This window comes from Microcaecilia unicolor, chromosome 11, assembly GCF_901765095.1.
Source record: "Microcaecilia unicolor chromosome 11, aMicUni1.1, whole genome shotgun sequence".
NCBI lineage: Eukaryota > Metazoa > Chordata > Amphibia > Gymnophiona > Siphonopidae > Microcaecilia > Microcaecilia unicolor.
This window is the reverse complement of record NC_044041.1, coordinates 162,743,369-162,762,975: the sequence shown is the minus strand read 5'-3', so window position 1 is coordinate 162,762,975 and position 19,607 is coordinate 162,743,369. Positions and strand designations below refer to the sequence as shown.

Sequence of the window (19,607 nt, the reverse complement as noted above, 5' to 3'; positions counted from 1 at the left end):
CTCTAGCTCTCCTTGACAACCCCACAGCCCCTTCCAAAGATCCCCACCACTCGAAGCATCTCCTCTCCCTCCACCCTTGTATTCTTACATCCCACTGCCCCTTCTGCTCTGCATTCAGCACCTCTGTCCTCTCTCTCTTCCATCCTGCCTGCCCCCCCCCCCCCCCCCCCAATGGTTCAGCATTTCTTCCTCTTTCGTGCAGTTCTTCTCCCTATCCCCAGGGTCCAACATCTCTCTCTCTCTCTCTCTTCCCTCCCACCCCTCTACCCTCAGGATCTAATATCTCTCCTTCTCTCTTCCCTCCCTCCCTCCCTCTCCTCTACTCCCATGGGTCAACATATTTTCATCTCTCTTCCCTCCCATCCTCCACTGTACTCCTAAGTCCAACATCTCTCTCTTTCTCTCTTCTCTTCTCTCCCTCTCTTCCCTCCCTCCTTCCCCTTTGCCCCCTGGTAAAACATCTCTCTCTCTTTTCTTCCTTCCCTTCCTTCTCAGCCCCGGTTCCAGCATCTTCCCCCTCTCTCAACCCTATCCATGCCTGTGGTCTGGCATCTTTCCCTCTCTCTGTACACCCTTCCCTACATTCTACCTTAAAAGGTGTCTCTCTCTTGAGTCTAGAGCTTGCTGGTGGCAACAGTGATTCATCTATACTGCTAGGGACCTGACATGGATCCTTCCGTCTGTAGCATCTCACCCTTGCAGAAACAGGAAATTACATCAAAAAGGTGGGATGCCGCAGGGGGAAGGCTCTGGGATTGGCCTATGGCAGCATAGGTGAATCACTACTGCTGCCAGGGAGCTCTAGACTCGAGGGAGAGGGCATTCAGAGAGAGGGGGAGATGCTGGACTGTGGGAGGAGCTTGAGAGAGGGGTGAGATGCCAGACCCAGAAGCTGAGGGGAGGGAGACAGACATGCTGGACACTTAGGGGGAGACACTGGACCCCCCCCCCCCAGAGGCAGAGCAGAGATAAGACAGTGGCATCAGGGCCTGACTTAGCAAGTGCAGGGCCCTATGTAGACCAATTTGGTGGGGCCCCATCCTAGCCCCGCCCTACTGTAGCCCCGCCCCACCCTAGCTCCGCCCAACCCTAGCTCCACCCCATTGATAAGATTATTCCATTTTTAGAACATTTTTTTATTTATGAAATTTCAAATAAAGACAAATGAAGCTAAACTTGTACAAAAAAACTGATTGAAATAATAAGCACAATGATATCATGAAACCTCCCCTCCCCAGAAATTATTCAGTTCAAGTCCACTACAATTAGTAGTTCCAATTCTCATAACAAAGGAGAATAAAGGAAAAATATTAAGAAAAGATTCAGTACTTTCAAATTCTCCTATTACTCTGTAACCCATATATGCAATAAAATAAAAATGAAATGAAAGGATGTACAATAAAATAAAGTGAAGTGTAAAATATAATGTACAATATAAAAACATATAGACCACCAAGGTATTAAAATTGTTTAAAAATATATACCACAACTCTCTGACTCAAGAAGACTCCGACTCTGTCTGTCATCCATAATTGTCTAAAGATATCAATAGGGAACTGGTTCAATCCAATAACTTCTCATGTATAATTACAGAACTCAGTTATAAATGTGTAAGCAGAAATCATTCACAAAAAGGAGGAAAAAACGCCTCAAAAGAAAGCTCCTCCCATATATATAGAAGTGGGATAAGAGCTACTATTTCATCATCATAGGCGATACAAAAAACCTCCTAATTGTTTTTAAATATTTTTCTTTTCCTAAGCAAAATATCGCTCTGCCAAATAGGCTAAAAATTTTTTTTACTTAGCTTAGGCAAGCTTAGGCAGGCTCAAGCTTTCTTCTCACTGACCGTGATTTAACTGTGGTCAATGGGTCCCATTTCACGTTACGCTGCTTCAGGACCACAGCTTTTCAACTAAACACTTCAACGGTCATCTTTCCTAAAAAAAGAGAGAAAAAAAGAAGAACAAGCTTAAAATTTTATCTTTTCTTGACAAATCACTCTTCTAAGTGTTGACTCTCCTTACAATCTGTTCATAATGCCGACGGTAGCATGATAGGCAACTGCTCCTAAACATGGCGGCCCTATATATAGATTATGACGTCACACATTGTCAGCAATGTCCAACCCCTTTCTTTCACCACAACGAGGCTCACCCCTGGTGATGTGTAGATATCATTTCTTCAAAGTTACAAAATTTCAAAAAAATTTTCAAAAAAAATTTTAATTTTCACATATCAGAAGAAATGCATCCATTCAATCTTCCCAGAGGGGTCATTGATTTTAACCTAAAGATCCACTGTTGTTCTTTTCTTAATAGCCACAATCGGGCTTCATCACCCTTTAGACGCCAATGAGCTTGCTGTAAAACAAAACATCTGAGTGAATTAAAACTCTGAGAAAATTCAGTACAATGTACAGCCAATGGGGACGTGGTCTTCTTTGTTGAAATGACACTTTTATGTTCAATAAGTCTAACATACAATTGTCGAGTAGTTTGTCCTACGTAAATCATACCACAAGGACATTTAATACAATATATAACTACCTTAGACTTGAATGTAGTGTTCGTATAAAGAATAAATTTCTGTCCTGTGCTAGAGTTCATAAATTCCTTCGTCTCTATCATAATAGAGCGCAGTTGCCACAGCTTTTATGTCCGTTATAGACAATGTCTGTCTGGGGGTTTAATTTTGTAAAACACACCAGCTCCTTTAAATTATTACCCCTACTGTAAGCCATCCTTACGGCAGAATTTGTAAATTCGGGTAAAGTTTGGACAATATTCCAATGTCTCCTGATGATATTGGAAACACTACTTGCTTGCAAGGTATGTTTTAACACATATGTATACACCCTTTCTTCTTGATTGTCTTCTCTCTCAGTGGGCTGCAATAACAACTGTCTATCAATATATTTCGCCCTCTTGTAGGCTGACCTCACTACTTTTTTAGGATACCCTCTTTCCATGAGGCAATCTCGTAAATTTCGTGCTTGGCGGCAAAAATCTTCTTTATTGGAGCAAATCCTCCGATATCGTAAGAATTGAGCAAATGGTAAATTATTCTTTAAAGCCTATATTTAAAAACATTTAAAAATAATTAGGAGGTTTTTTGTATCGCCTATGATGATGAAATAGTAGCTCTTATCCCACTTCTATATATATGGGAGGAGCCTTCTTTTGAGGCGTTTTTTCCTCCTTTTTGTGAATGATTTCTGCTTACACATTTATAACTGAGTTCTGTAATTATACATGAGAGATACATAATTGTCTGACAAAACACACAGAAAAAAATAAGTAAAAATAAAATAGACACAATTAATACCTTATACACCAATATACCAGCCATACGGAAAATGTAGACCATCAACAATATGAAGCTAGCAAGGGATCATAATATCACAATTCTCATGTAGAGCCACAAAACACCCTTTTAGAGGTAGTGTGTCATGATTTAGGCTCTACACCCTTTCTGATGTTTGGTGCCACCTTAGTAAGGCCAACACACAATCTCTCCACTGCAAAACACTATACACAAACTTGTGCAAAAACACACTCATAACCTTAACAAACCGCACTAATTCCAAGGACAGGATGAGCTACAACCTTATGCGTGGCATGGAAACACCAGTGCACAACCTAGTGAAAAAAAAACAAAAACAAAAAGGGCTGCAAACTATACACTAGCAGAATACTGCACCTTACTTGATCACACCTGAAAAACACACGAAGGCAAAATACTGAACTGGAAAGTTACCTCAAGAAGTCAGACTCAGCATGCAGCAATACTACAAAAATTGAAACTTACATGAAAAATATCACAGATGCACATTTCCAAAAACTGACATATTCCAATTAATAAATCCTGAATAAAATAGTTTTCTACCTTTGTTGTCTGGTGACTTTGTTTTTCTGATCATGCTGGCTCAGTATCCGATTGTGCTGCTATCTGTCCTCTTAACTCCGTTTCCAGGGCTTCCTTTCCATTTATTTCTTTACTTTCCGCCTTTCTTCTTCATTTCTTGCCCTACATCCGTAAGTTAAAGCTGGGTCCTCCGCAGACTTGACTGCCAGTGGATCCAGCTTCTGCCTATTTTCTATATTCATGTGCACTTTTTCTCCTCTCTTTCTTTTCCCTCACCTCATCTCCTTCCTCACTCTTCCCTCGCCTCCATCCATGTCCAGCATTTCTTCTCTCTCCTCCATCCATCCAGCGACCCTCCTGTCCCCCCTGCCATCCATCTATGTCCAGCAACCCCCCCTGTCCCCTCTGCCCTCCCCTGCCATCCACCTATGTCCAGAAACCCCCCTCCCCTGCCATCCACCCATAGGCGCCCGGTATAAGAGGCTTGGGGAGGCTAAGCCTCCCCAGCCAGAAGTGCAGCAAGGGCGGGGCGGGTGCAGCTCGTGAACATCTCCCTCCCGGCTCCCTCCCCCCCGACTGGTGCGCGACGGTCCCGATCTTTACCCCCCCCCCCCCCGTCCCCCCGACTAGTACGGTGCCGCTCTCCCCCTCCGCTCCTGTCACGTCGTCTTTCAACGAGGCTTCCTGTTCCCGTAGCAGCAGCAGCATCAGCAGCAATGATGTAAGCGCCGCTGCTTTCAGCCTGCCCCGGAAGCCTTCTCTGGACAGCGCCCCTCCTACTCGGAAAGCTGTTCAGAGTGCTTCCGGGGCAGGCTGAAAGCAACGGCGCTTACATCATTGCTGCTGCTGCTGCTATGGGAACAGGAAGCCTAGTTGAAAGACGACATGACAGGAGCGGAGGGGGAGAGCAATACGGTACCACACTAGTCCGGGGGGGTGTCGAAGAGATGCCAGATAGACCGACCAAAGGGAAAGGGGGGTGGAGAGAGGAGGATGTGAGATGCCACATCTAAGGAGAAGAGGGAGGAAGGAAAAAAATGGCAGGGCATGGGAATGGGAAAAGGGGGTGGAGAAAGGAGTAAGAGTGATGGAAACAAGAAGGGGAGGGAAGAGAAAGGTGGGATGCATGAGAACACTGGAGGAGAGAGAGAGAAAGTGGAAAAGTGCAGGGGAGAGCCAGAGAGAGATGGGGAGAGAAAGAGGGGACATGGAAGAGAGCAGGGGAGAGCCAGAGAGAGATGGGGAGAGAAAAAGGGGACATGGAAGAGAGCAGGGGAAAGCCAGGGACATGGAAAAGAGCAGGGGAAAGCCAGAGAGAGATGGGGAGAGAAAGAGGGGCCATGGAAAAGAGCAGGGGAGAGCCAGAGAGAAGATGCTGGATGGAAGAGGGGTACAGAGAGAGAGAGATTAGTGGAAAGATGGGGGGAGAAAGAGGGGACATGGGCAGGAGCAGTGGCGTAGCCAGAAATCAATTTTTGGGTGGGCCAACAGGTTGGATGGGTGGGCACTAGACAGTAGTTTACTGGTAAATGTTTAACAACAGGCTCTCTCCCTGGTCCACCTCTGCGCCTCCCCCCCCCCCCCCCCCCCCCGGTCCACCTCCCCTCAAAATTGCAGAGCTGGCTATAGCCGGGGAGAGAGCCTAGGGGTGGAGGCAGTGCATTACTCTCGCCAGGAAAAAAAATTAAATGATCCCAGGTGCCAATCTAATTCATGTTTAATGTGGGATAAAATGCCATAAATAAGTAAATAAATATAAATTTTTATTGTTGAGCACCTGATTCTCAAAGTGGACATATTCCAAACACTATAATGAAAATAAAATGATTTTTTTCTACCTTTGTTGTCTGGTGACTTTGTTTTTCTGATCATGCTGGCCCAGTATCCGATTCTGCTGCTATATGTCCTCTTTACTCCGTTTCCAGGGCTTCCTTTCAATTTATTTCTTTCCTTTCCTCCTTTCTTCTTCATTTCTGGTCCTCCGCAGACTTGACTGTCCAGTGGATCCAGCTTCTGCCTATTTTCTCCATCCATGTGCAGTTTTCCTCCTCTCTTCTTTTCCCCTCATATCATCTCCTTCCTCTCTCTTCCCTCCCCTCCATCCATGTCAGCATTTCTTCTCTCTCCCTTCCGCTCCATCCATGTGCATCTCCTTTCTCTGTCTTCCCTCCCCTCCATCCATGTCCAGAATTTCTTCTTTCTCCCCTCCATCCATGTGCTTCTCCTTCCTGTCTTTCCTTCCTTCACGTCCATCCCAGACCAACAATTCTCTCCCTGCCCTCTCCTCCATCCACCCATGTCCAGCAACCCTCCTCTCTCCCTGCCCTCCCCTCCATGTCCAGCAATTTCTCCTCTCTCCCTGGGCCATGTCCTCCCATGTCCATCGATGCTCCTCTCTCCCCTTTGACCATCTCCCTCTCATTCCCTTTCCAGCACTCCTAGTCCCCACTCTGTCTCTCCCTTACCCAGTCTCCTAAATTCCTCCCCCCCCCTCTTTCACCCACTTCATTAGTCCCCCATTACCCATACTCTGTACTCACCACCCCTCCCAATCCCATCCTTCCCTCTGCTCACCAACAATAAAGAACGACAACGTGGACGCAGGCAGCAGCTCACAGGTTTGCTTCCTGTGATTTGAGTGAACGGCGACGGCTGCGCGGGGGAGTAGAAAAATATTTTCTAAATGGCTTTCAGTTCCTTCCCTCCTCTAGTCGCAGCGGCGAACTGGCGCGGGCAGCCAATAAAAGCAGAAAGCATCCAGGCTCTTCAACTCCGTCCGTCCTTCGCTTCCCTCTTCCCTGCCCTCTCAGCGCGTCCCGCCCACCCGAAAGGAAATGACATCAGAGAAAGGCGGGACGTGCTGAGAGGGCAGGGAATAGGGAAGCGAAGGACGGACGGAGTTGAAGAGCCTGGATGCTTTCTGCTTTTACTGGCGCCGACCACGCCAGTTCGCCGCTGCGAGTCTGGAGCGATCAGATGAGCCAGAGCGGGTACCGTTTCTGATGCAGTGTGTGCGCTTGGGTGGGCGGCCGGCCGGGCGGGCCTGAGCTGAAATTGGGTGGGCCTGGGCCCACCCAGGCCCACCCGTAGCTACGCCCCTGGGCAGGAGAGAGAAGCTGCTGGGGAGAAACTGGGGGAGACCCTAGCTGTCAGACGGAGAAATGCTGAATGAAAGGAGGGAGAAAGAGGGAAAAGCTGGAAGGAGGGGGCAGAAAGAGGGAAGACAATGGACGTAAGGGTAGGGAGGGAAAGAGGAAAGACACTGGAAGGATGGGGATAGAGAGGACATGCTGAATGGAAAAGGGTCAAGAGAGAGAACTGTTTAGAAGGAAGGAGATATAGAGGGAGACAATGGATGGAAGGAGAGGGAGACAATGGACGGAAGGATTGGGAGAGGGTAATGGGTAGAAGGATGCAGAGAGAAAGAGGGATGACACTGGATGGAAGGGTAGGAGCGAAAGAGGGAAGGTGCTGGACATGGATGGATGGATGGAGGGGAGGGAAGAGAGGAGAAATCTGAACATGGATGGAGTGGAGGGCAGGGAACAGAGGAGAAATGTTGGACAAGGATGGAGGGTAGGAAAGACAAAGGAAGTACATGCACATGAATGGAGGGGAGGGGAGAAATGCTGGATATGGATGGAGGGCAAATTGCTGAATTTAAGGGCTGGATCGGAACACTTTGAAGGCAGATGCTAAAACTGGAGAAAGGATAGGGACAGGGCTACAGATGGTAGACAGGACGCATAAAGACACACAAGGACGCATAAGGACACAGGAGGATGGTGGACATGGTGAGAGAAAAAATATCAAATGGAAAGAAGACACTGGGACCAAAGTGAATAAAAAAACTAAATGATCAGACAACAAAGGTAAAAAAAAAGTATTTTATTCAGAATTTATTAACTGGAATATGTCAGCTTTTGGAAATGTGCATCTGTGATATTTTTCATGTAAGTTTCAATTTTTCTAGTATTGCTGCATGCTGAGTCTGACTTCTTGAGGTAACTTTCCAGTTTTGCCTTCATATCTGTTGTGTTGTGTGTTTTTAATGTGTAATCAAGGTGCAGGTGCAGTATTCTACTAGTGTGTAGTATTTACAGCCCTTTTTGGGTTTTTTTTTGTTTCACTAGGTTTTAGAGCCCGGTGTAATTACAGTGCTGCCTTTCCACACATAAAGTTGTAGCTCGTCCTGTCCTTGGAATTAGTGCTGATATGGTTTGCTAAGGTTATGAGTGTGTTTTTGCACAAGTTTGTGTATAGTGTTTTGCAGTGGAGAGATTGTGTATTGGCCTTACTGAGGTGGCACCAAAACATCAGAAAGGGTTTTAGAGCCTAAATCACGACACACTACCTCTTGAAGGATCTACATATAGTCGTTAATAAAAGGAGCTCATTGTGAACACTATCCACCCTAAAAGGGTGTTTTGTGGCTCTACATGAGAATTGTTATATTATGATCCCTTGTTTCATATTGTTGACGGTCTGCATTTTCCATATGGGTGGTATATTGGTGTATTAGGGTCTGCCTAGTGTTATGGTACAGTAAGGTTCTGAGTGTGTTTTTGCACAAATTTGTGCATAGTGTTTTACAGTTGAGCGATTGTGGTTAGTATATGCTTTGAGCAACCACTTTATTCTTTGACATATGATACATATCTAATATCTAAATTTAATAAAAGGTATTAATTGTGACTTTTATTTTTATTTATTTATTTTTTCTGTGTATTATCAGACAATTATGGATTTAAGCTCCACCCCTAACCCCGCCCCTTTTAGCCTCCCCAAACAGTTGGGCCACCGACCGCCTATGCATCCACCCATGTCCAGCGACCCTCTTGTCCTCGACATCCACCTATGTCCAGAAACCCCCCTCCCCTCCATCCACCCATGTCCAGCGACCCTCCTGTCCTCCCTGCCCTCCCCTGCCATCCACCTATGTCCAGAAACCCCCCTCCCCTCCATCCACCCATGTCCAGCGACCCTCCTGTCCCCCTGCCCTCTCCTGCCAACTGCCATCCACCTATGTTCAGAAACCCCCCCCCGCCATCTACCCATGTCCAGCGACCCTCCTGTCCTCCCTGCCCTCCCCTGCCATCCACCTATGTCCAGAAACCCCCTCCCCTCCATCCACCCATGTCCAGTGACCCTTCTGTCCCCTTCCCGTCCTCCCTGCCCTCCACCCATGTCCAGCGACGCGACTCTCCTCCTTCCCCTGCTCCCTCTCCCTCCAGCCACCTGAGCCCCCTCCCGTCTGAGCCCCCCCCCCAACCCGCCAAACGACCCTCTTCTGCCACCCGACCCGGCCGGCACCTCACCTGACCCAGCATTTTTTAAAAATCTCCAAGCGGTGCGTGCATCTGAATAAAAGAAGAAAAACCGCTTCGCAGTTCATCCGTCGGCCGGCCTTCCCTCATGTCCCGCCCTCTGATGTAACTTCTGCAAGGGCGGGACATGAGGGAAGGCCGGCCGATGGACGAACTGTGAAGCAGTTTTTCTTCTTTTACTCAGATGCAGGCACCGCCGCTTGGAGATTTTTTTAAAATGCTGTGTCACGTGAGGTGCCGGCCGGGTCGGGTGGCAGAAGAGGGTCGTTTGGCGGGTCGGGAAGGGGGGGCTCAGTGGCTGGAGGGAGGGGGAGCAGGGGAACGAGGAGAGTCGCGTCGTTGGACATGGGTGGAGGGCAGGCGAGCAGCGGCGGTCTGGCGGCGAGGCAGAGTTGAGGCGCGCCGCGCAGGGCCCCCTTAGGCGCGGGGCCCTATGCGGCTGCCTCGGTCGCCTCTGCCTAAGACCGGCCCTGAGTGGCATGCTGTGACAACTGCAAGGGCCACAGCTAAAGTGGAAATCAGATGGAGCCCTGATGTGGCAGGGTTGGTACAACAGGTAATGGTGCTTGGTTTGTGGTAGCTATTGGTGCCCGTCAAAGTTGACCCCCCCCCCCCTACCGTGCCATGCTTACAGGTTTCTGCCAGCAGTGATTGTTGCTAGCTATGCCATTAGCAGCAATATTCAGCCACATTGAGCCTGCAAATAGGTGGGAAAATGTGGGATACAAATGTAACAAATAAATAAAAATCTAATATAATAATTTGCTCTGTGAACATTCGAAAGTGTCTCACTGGGATCGTAACCACCTGCTGACGTCACTGGCCAGCAGTAGAACCCTGCTTGCCTGACGTCAGGAGGTGGTTACGATCCCAGAGAGACGCGCGTTGAAGAACAGCGGGAGCGGGCAGAGACGTCCCTACGTGCACGTCGCCCCCCCTCCAAAATCGCCAACCCCCCTCTGCTACCCTTCCCTCCCCCCCCCCTTACCGGGGTCCCAGTGGCAGCAGTAGTGAAGGGCGAGCAGGCTCGGTGAGTCTGCTGCCTTCCCTTCTCTTCGCTCTCAGCTCTGACGCTCGTTCCGCCCTTGCAGAAACAGGAAATGAGGGCGGGACCAGAGTCAGAGCTGAGAGCGAAGAGGAGGGAAGGCAACAGACTCGCGAGCCTGCTCGCTCTTCACTGCTGCCACAGGGACCCCGGTAAGAGGGGGGAGGGTAGCAGAGGGGGTTGGCGATTTTGGAGGGGGGACGACGTGCACGTAGGGGGATGGGTGGGGCCAGTGTCAGGGAGGGGAGGGCAGAAAGGGGGCCGTGGGACTTGGAGGGGACAGAGGGAGAGAGCAAGGGAGGGAGGGATAACCTTGCTAGCACCCGTTTCATTTCATACCGAAACGGGTCTTTTTTACTAGTAAATAAATATTTACAAAATCTGCACTATGTGAAAATTGCAAGGCATCGGGGTTTGGGGGGGGGGGAGAAGTTTCAGTGGAACTAAAATCTACACATATAGGATTGAATTCTATATATGGCACTGAAAAAAGCGCTATTCTATAAGCCACACTTAAAGTTAGGCACGGTTTATAGAATAGTACTTACACCTGGGATTTGAGCCTAATTTTAGGCATGGCCGTTTGCACCAACTGAAATGTAGTGCAAATGTATGTGCCTCTGTTGGGCATATATTGTCCATATTCCATAATAATGTGCTTAAATTCTAGGTACACCCTCATTGTACCCATGATCTTCCCATTTCTATGCCCCATTTTTTTACTCACGTATAAAATTTAGGTGTGGATCCCATGCCTAAATTTACACACGTAAGTTCAAATTAAATCTAATTAGTGCCAACAATTGCTTGCTAAAAAGCTAATTATTGGCACTAATTAGTTCATTCAATTAAATTATGTGCATAATTTGGGCAGGCGCTCAAATTTGTCCACACAATTTTTGGCAAACTTTGCCAAAACCACAATACTGAAACTATTCTTTTGGGATTGACTACCTATATTCGAAACCATCTTAGTCAAACCCATCAGTACTGCTTCTCTCCATTGACCTTAAGGCAGCATTTGATACGTTAGATTATAGCCTTCTATGGTGGACTGCTATTCCAGAAATGTTATTATTCAAGTAAAACAATAATTTTTTTATTTTTTTTTTCTTATGGAATTATATATGTTCTTCTGGCTTCCTATGCAAAGATTGTCTCTGCAATAACTATTTAAAATCAATAAAAGAAAAACAATAAAATAAAAGATCATAGCCTTTTGCTTAGGGGTCTTTCCCAAATCAAGCTAGAAGGCCCATCTTGCCTGGTTTAACTCATATTTCACTGGTCATACTTTTACAGTGGCCTTTCAGGAATCTTACTTTGGTCCTTATACTTTACCCTTTGGAGTACCACAGGGCTCACTCTTATCCCCCCCCCCCCTTTTATTCTATATTTTTCTAGCCCCCTTATTATTCTTCCTAGAACCCATTGGCTTTGTATCACTTTTTTTACTCTGATGTCATTCAGGTTCTTAGTCCTATTGATCCTTCAAACAGCTGTCAAATAGCCACTATCAATCGTAAACTAATCAGTTTCTGCCTGGTTTACGTGACACTGCTTAATTCCTAATCTTGAAAAATCTCGTGTGATGCTTTTTTCTTCAAAACTGAATACATTCCTAATGAATCCAATCCTCATGAAAGCTGCTGTAATCCCTCTTACTGATAAACTTAAGATCTTAGGGGTTATACTGGATAATGCCTTGACCTTCATTCCTCAGATTTCTTCAGTGATCCGCTGTACATTTTTTCAATTTAGACATATCCGGTCCATTAGACCATTTCTTCTCCCTGCAGTTGTAAACATTCTAGTACATTCTTTCATTAGATCTCAACTCGATTTCTGTAATTCTCTTTATATGGGTCTCCCTCAACATAAAGTGCACAGACTGCAGCTCATTCAGAATACAACCATTAAGCTTATAACAGGACACAAGAAACATGATCATGTGACACCGCTTTTAAGATACGCCAACTGGTTGCCTATTTTTCTATCACATTAAATTTAAATTACTCTTTTTGATATATAAAATGTGCTCTTCTGCAGAACCTATCTTCACTATTTCTTCCTTACAGACCATCTTGATCTTCTGATTATTCCATCACTGTGTGATATACCTTCAGCTACTGTGCGCTTTTTTCTTTTTTTCTGTGCAAGCCCCACAACAGTGGAATTATTTACCTGAGTGCTTGAAGACTTCACCATCCCTATCCCAATTTTAAAACCTATTATTTCCTGGAAGCCTATGGGCACTAGTTGGATCTGCACGGAACACATATGACAATGTTCTTTTTTCCCCTTGTGTTTTTGTTTCCCCTTCTCTTTCTTTCTTATCGGCTATTGTAGTTCCTCCCCTGTTCCAAATGTATCAGTCAGTCCCTTTCAACTTCTTTTTTTTTTCTAAACGTCATACAAAGCATAAAAAATACAGTGAGCACATTAAATCAGCAAGTTACTGTCAGAATCAAACGAGAAAAAACAAAAAGCCCCAGATTGAGATCTTGCAGCCAAAGGCAACTTAGTAATGACTTGTGTTTTTAGTTTACTGTTTTCCTACCACCTTTAGATTGTAAGCCTGATAAGCCTGATTGACAAGTCTGATAGGCGGGTTAGAAAGTCCTTAATAAACTTGAAACTTGAACTTGAATATTCTCCATTTCAGAAGGGGATTCCAGTGTCAATGGCTGGAAGTGCACCCCTGACTTTACCGCTGCTCAGATGGCCTAGGGGGAGCTCTATAAAGGACATCTTCAGCTGGTGGGACTTAAGGATTTCTGCTAGCCAGCAGGGAGGAGAAGCAGAGAGGAAATACATGGGCCCACCCAAAATTTCACTTTTGGCTATGCTACTGATAGATGTGTAACTTGCATGTGTAAATTGTGACTAACTTGCATGTGTAAGTTGCTGAGTTCCTCCATTCAGGTTTTCACCGTGTATCTTTGTAAAATGGCTGCTCTCAATGCACATGCAGGCAACTATATGTGCACTCCTGCATGTATTTCAGAAAAGGCTCTTTGTCAGCAGATCCTTCTCTAAAATACTACAGGAATTCTACATGTCCTGACCTGGACAGCTCAATTGTGATTTTTATATTCTATCTAAAATAGGCTTGCACATGGATAATGGTTGAATATTGCAAACTATCAGTAGAGTTAAGAAGAATGCCCAAGCTCTGTTATCACTCTGCCCCAGAACTACTCAAATAATGCTGAGACAGTCTGTAAGAATTTTCAATTACATTATCTGTATAGTGCTGTTGAAAATACATGGATAGGGGAGAGCTGGTGAGCTCGAAGGAAGATGGATGCCTGATCCATTTGATCCTGACTATTGTTCTAAGATTCCTGTGGTCGAAGGCTACAAAACTCAAAATAATCAGTATTTTTCACTGTTGTTCATCTACTCTTGATCAAGACTTCAAGAAACCAGAAATCTCAGGTTTGGTCTCTACTCCAGCATCAAAATGACTGAAGCACACACCATAGTCTCCTGATAAATCTTCACGAAGAGGCCGATATATCTTTACAATCTAGTATGAAATAAATTCTCTCCATTACAGTCTCCTACAAGACAACTCTAATTCTTTAAATGAAATGATAGAAGAAATTACTGAGATTAAAGCGAGCATAACTGAAACCTCAAGCTGCATAGAAACGCTCAACATTAAAAGCAGTGCAAACTCAGTGGCCATTTCAGCCTTCCATTGCAAGGCAAAGGAATTGGACTTACTTCGACAGGAAATCAAGGATCTTAATAACAGATCTTGTAGGAATAATGTCCTTATTTTTAGGCTTTTGTGAGGGAGCTGAAGGTACCAACATGATTGCCTATCTGGAAAATCTACTTCCCACATTGCTTGATTTGAAGTTTGAGTCACCCTTGATATTGAATGTGCTTACCGTGTTCCTTCATCAAAAGCTGAGAGCCAGAAATTCCCGAGGCCTACAGTTCTTCAGCTTCTCCGATACCAGCACGCTCTCACTATTTTGAAATCAGCAAAGGTAAAGTCTCCAATACAACATGGCATTCTCAGAATTATGTTCGTTCCTAATTTAAATAAAACAACAGTCTAAAAAAGGAAAAAATTTATTTCTTACAGAGATCAGCTAATATGGGCTCTACTATCCCCCCAGATTTAGAGTCATGGTTCATAATTCTACAAGATCTTTTACTGACCCGATGGCTCTACAAGCCTTTCTGGAACCTCTCAAGGTTGAATATTTACTTTATCAATTCTGTTTGCAGCTTCCATAATGCATTCAGGTAATTCATATATGCTACAACTGTTCTTTATATTTCATTACATTATCGTAGTAGCATAATTATGTAGATGACTTTAGCAATCTCATTTCTAATACCTGTATTTTTCCCAATACAATTTCATGTTACCTTGTTCATATATTATATTTATATATCTAGTATTTGCCTGTTTCCCTAGTTCTGCACTACTTAAACATTTATTAGGGGCTCCTCTTCCTAGACCTCCATTACCCATACATTGTTCAGTAGTTTTCTTTCTGGTCCTTTGGTTTTTCCAGATAGGAAAATGGTTCTTTTTCTCTGTTTACCCACCAAAAATGTATTATTGTGCTTACTGATTTATATCATTGCCAGACTGTATGCCTGCCTTCTCTGTGTATGTTCATGATCGTTAAAGCTTCTCACTTAAATCCACTACTGAACTAATTTAGCTTTTTCATTGTCTTAATGCATATTGTTTCCCTCAATGTTAATGGGTTGAACAACCCAATTAAAAGGAAAAAGTTATTTTCATATATTAGATCTATTAAACCTGATATTATGATGCTCCAAGAGACTCATTTACTTGAAGCTGACACTAAACATCTCAAAGACAACCATTTTGTTTTAGCTGCCTTCTCTCCTGCTCCACACAAACTGAATGGAGTAGCTATACTCTTTAGGAAAAAATTTCCCTGCAACTATTGTACGTCAATCCTCTGATACTACAGCAGTGCATTTTTTCTAGCAAAAACGGTGCCGGTACTCAAATGCTAAGCCATCCTTCAGGGGTGGGGTGATCACTGAGGGACCCACCCTACAATAACCAGGCCCCCTGCAACTAGTCACAGAATCTATGACAAGGCAGAATTGGTGTGTAGAGCCTGAGCTCTTTCGTTAAAACTTGGGGTCCACATGGGTCAATTTTACCAGACAATGGAAAAGGTGCCAGTACTCAGTACCCCCAAGTACCCCCTCAAAAAAAGCCCTGCACTACAGGTAGATGGATAATTATGGAACTCCAATTTCAAATACTCAGTATGTTCTTTTCAATACATATGGTTCTAATACTGACTCCCCTGAATTTTTTCAAGAAATTTCTGCAACCCTTTTAGAGTTCAATTCTACCAATATCATCATGGGAGATGATTTAATCAACTTCAAAAGCAGGCTCTGGATAGGCAATCTAAATACTCCATAAAGCAATCCAAGTCTTTAGCTATTGAAAATCTTAGGAAGATATTTGGCCTATGTGACCCCTGGAGAATCTGGCATCCCACTCTAAGGGAATATACCTTTTACTCTCCACCCCATGCGTAGCTTCTCCAGGATTTTTTTAAAATTTCCTCTGCACTGCTTTCCTCAATTGTGAATGCTAAAATTCATGGTTCTATCATCTCTGACCACTCTGCTGTTTCTATCTATCTCACACCTATACAATCTCTCATCACCAAACCCCCCTGGAGATTTCAGACCACTCTATTACAAGATATATCATTTCATGAATATATGAAAAAAACATAATTGAATATTTTGATAATAATCTACATTCTGATGTAAAAGTTAATTATTGGTGGATCGCATTCAAGGCGTAGGGGAGCAATAATAATTTCTCAACCGGTGAAAATAAGGAAAGGAAACAACAAATCACATTACTACAGAACTCCATTAAAGTCCTGGAAAATCAACATATATGTAACGGAACTTCCTCAACTTATTCAAAGCTTCTGAAAACTAATTATGAATACAACACTCTACTTTTGCAGGAGACTCTGTCATATATACACTCTCAAAAATCACTATATTATGCTGAAAACAACAAATCCAGTCGCTTACTCACCCAATTCTTGAAATCTAAGCACAATAGATCTAGAATCACCCAAATTATCAATGCATCCAACAACTGATATAGCCATAGCTCAACAATGTCAACATTTTTATAATAACCTATATAGTTCAGAAATTGATTTTTCTCTATCTCTGTTCTAGGATTTCACCAAATTCCTGACTCCACCTAAAATCCCCCAAAATCTTTTAGACTTTCTAGATAAAGCCATCACTGATCAGGAAATTCTTTCTGCCATGAAAGCACTTCCTAAAAACAAATCACCAGGTAATGTGGCTTTAATGTAGAATTCCACTTAGCTTTTTCAGACATTCTTATTCCCAAACTCCTTCAATTATATAACCTCTTCCTTTTGGAAGACTCTCCCAAGGGAACATTCCTGGAATTGACAATTATTGTTATCCCTAAGCCCAACAAAGACCATAGCAAAGTAGAAAATTATAGACCCATTTCCTGTATTGTTCACCCTGAATGAATTGCCTGTATCAGAAGCTACTTCATGGTTTGCTTTATCCAATATCTCACATTGTTTAATACATAAGAAGTATGATGTTGATACTTCACCAAACTTTGCAGCAACATGCTGCATCATATTAATGGGAAAAAAGAAAGCCTCAAAACGATATAAATGCTTGCATGAATCTCTCACCAATCCATGCACTATGCTTCAGTAACAATGGGAGTCGAGTTATCAGCCTGGAGACATAGACTAGTCGACCTTTTAATCTAAATCTAATCGGCCAACCCTTTCCGCGGGAATAACCCAATCATCTTTTTATATTTTCCACAAAGCCTATTGGACATCATCTAAATTGGCCAAAGTTACAAGATCTACACTTTCATCATCCTGTTGGTCTTGTTCTGCACCAAATGGGAACTTTAAACATCTTCTCTTTGACTTCACTCATGTTCATACCTATTGGACCCAAATATGGAAAAAAATAAAACCCATAATTTCTCTCTCACTCCTAGAACATCTTTCCTATGATGTGATCATTCTTCATTCTTCAACTCCTAACCTTCCCATGGAGGAAGATCATCATAGACTCTTTAATACTATGATCACTATTGCCACTCACCTCACTCCATTGGAAAAACAACTCGAAACTTAGTGTTCGCGAATAGTTGAGTCATCTTTGTATTATTAAAAAGCATGAAGAAAAGACGGCATTTAAAACCTGCCAACACTCCAGCTTCAGCAAGACTTGGGCACTTCTTGTGAAATATTTTGCAGCAGTATATTAGGGTCTCATCATCATATTATAATTGCATTTTGTTATTTCATTCATCTTAATATATACATTTGGTATTGTTCTTGTTCACTAGTTATAGTTTATTCTTTGTAACTCTGCTTTTACTATTGAAAATTCAGTCAAAAAGATTTGAAAAAAAAATTAATGGGTAGCTCCCCAGATAAGGCAATCATTTGGATAGCATCTGCTACTATTAGGCCCTATTGTAACAAATTATTATCCTTTAAAATGCCAGCAGTCTGAAGCAGAAGCTTTCAGGGAAATATCACAGGCTTGTTGGGCTGTAGCTGTGGAGCTATGGGTGTTAAAACTTTGTTGGGCTGAACCTTAGTTATCACTTCTCTGACATGTTATTGTTCTCACTAAGATCCTGGGATCCAATATTTTTATCTCAGGAACACATACTGTTTCTGTTCTGGTTTTGGAAAATTACAAGTGGTTTGGTTTTTCTTTTGCAGAGTATGCCCCCACTAACGCAGCCCTATATGCAGCCAAGAGCCTGATCAGCTGTGCTGTCTCCCGGGGATTCGTAAGCTCTGCCCACACCCTGAAGGGACACCGCAATGTAAATCCAACAAGCTGCCCAGGAGATCTACTCTACAACGCCATTAAAACCTGGCCCAGTTTTCGCGCCTAAATCTTGAATAATGTTTTGTTGTGGCCATGATAATATCATCACCTCCTGCAGCACTGCACCCTACTGCGAGAATCATCACCCAGAACCACAACTGGATATATTCAAGAGGAGGATTCCTCAGTGATACCTGGAGATGTACACCTTTCAACCTTTAATCACTTATATTGTTCTTCTTTCTCTGCAATTCATCTTCTAAAATTAATAAATATAGATCTCATGCAAAGCTACTTCAGATCTCATGTATGATTGTTCCTTGATGAGAGCAGGATGGGAAGGAAGTGAAAGGAAATCTGGACTTTTAGCCTGTCTATCTAAGTATGGCTTAAGATGGTATACAAACAAACAAGCAAGCATGTGCACACTCCACACAGAACCAATAGGAAACAAAAGACAGCAGAGATGACTAGAGTGGCTGGAGATCTTTAATGGTAATTCCTCACTATAACTCAACATGGCCATGTTTCGGTGATAGGACCTGCATCAGCAAAGAACAGTGAGGGTTCTATGTAAGACATATTTTTTTTATTTGTACCCCACGCTTTCCCACTCATGGCAGGCTCAATGTGACTTAGGCACTTATTTGTACCTGGGGCAATGGAGGGTTAAGTGACTTGCCCAGAGTTACAAGGAGCTGCCTGTGCCTGCAGTAGGAATTGAACCCAGTTCCCCAGGACCAAAGTCACCACTCTAACCACTAGGCCACTCCTCCACTCACACACTGTCCACATTTGTGGCAACAGTGGTTTATTTGTGACAGTAGTGTTCTTAATTGGTGTGACATTTAAAGGTGAAAGGTTGTTGACTCAATCAACAGTGTTTTTTTTAATCTAGTTTCCTTCTGTGAGGAAAACAGACTCCTGACACAGGCCCTATTGCTGAAACACAGCTGTGTTGAGTTATATTGAAGAAGACTAACCATTAAAGATCTCCAGCCACTCTCGTCGCCTCTGCTGTCTTTTCTTTCCTTGAGATGGTATGCAGCACTTTTCGAATTCACGTGCAATAAGTTGCTATCCCATAGAGGTTACAAACATTGGGGGTAATACTTCAACTGGGCACCTTCATTTAGGTGCCCTAAGGCTGCATAGTAAGTGCCTATTTCATAACAGAACCAAGGCACCTAGCTTCCATTATAGAATAGTAGTGTAGCTGGATATGTGTGGATAACATGTAGGCATCCACACTTATAGCAGACATAGAGATGGCATAAGTGTGGACACCCAAATACAGCTGAAAGTGTTCTGTAAGTTACCTGCCCCGCCTGTGTTCCAACCATGCTCCTCCTCGTGTACACTCTATTGCAAACACCTGTTATGTAAGTTTAAGTGCATATTTTGTAGAATAGTGCTTAGGCAGAATTAGCATTTAGGCACATATGTCATTATTCTAA

The 19,607-nt window shown here is 43.7% G+C and overlaps 1 protein-coding gene across 1 annotated transcript in view; it reads left to right on the top strand.

Annotated features, from left to right (window-relative positions):
* Positions 1-18,444, top strand: part of LOC115480416 (peptidoglycan recognition protein 1-like) — a 58,850-nt gene extending 40,406 nt beyond the window's left edge. Inside the window, exon 5 of the mRNA XM_030219081.1 lies at positions 18,039-18,444. Coding sequence (XP_030074941.1) covers positions 18,039-18,217 — 179 coding nt within the window. The 3' untranslated portion in view covers positions 18,218-18,444. The remainder of the gene's footprint in view (positions 1-18,038) is intronic.
* The last annotated feature ends 1,163 nt before the right edge of the window (positions 18,445-19,607 follow it).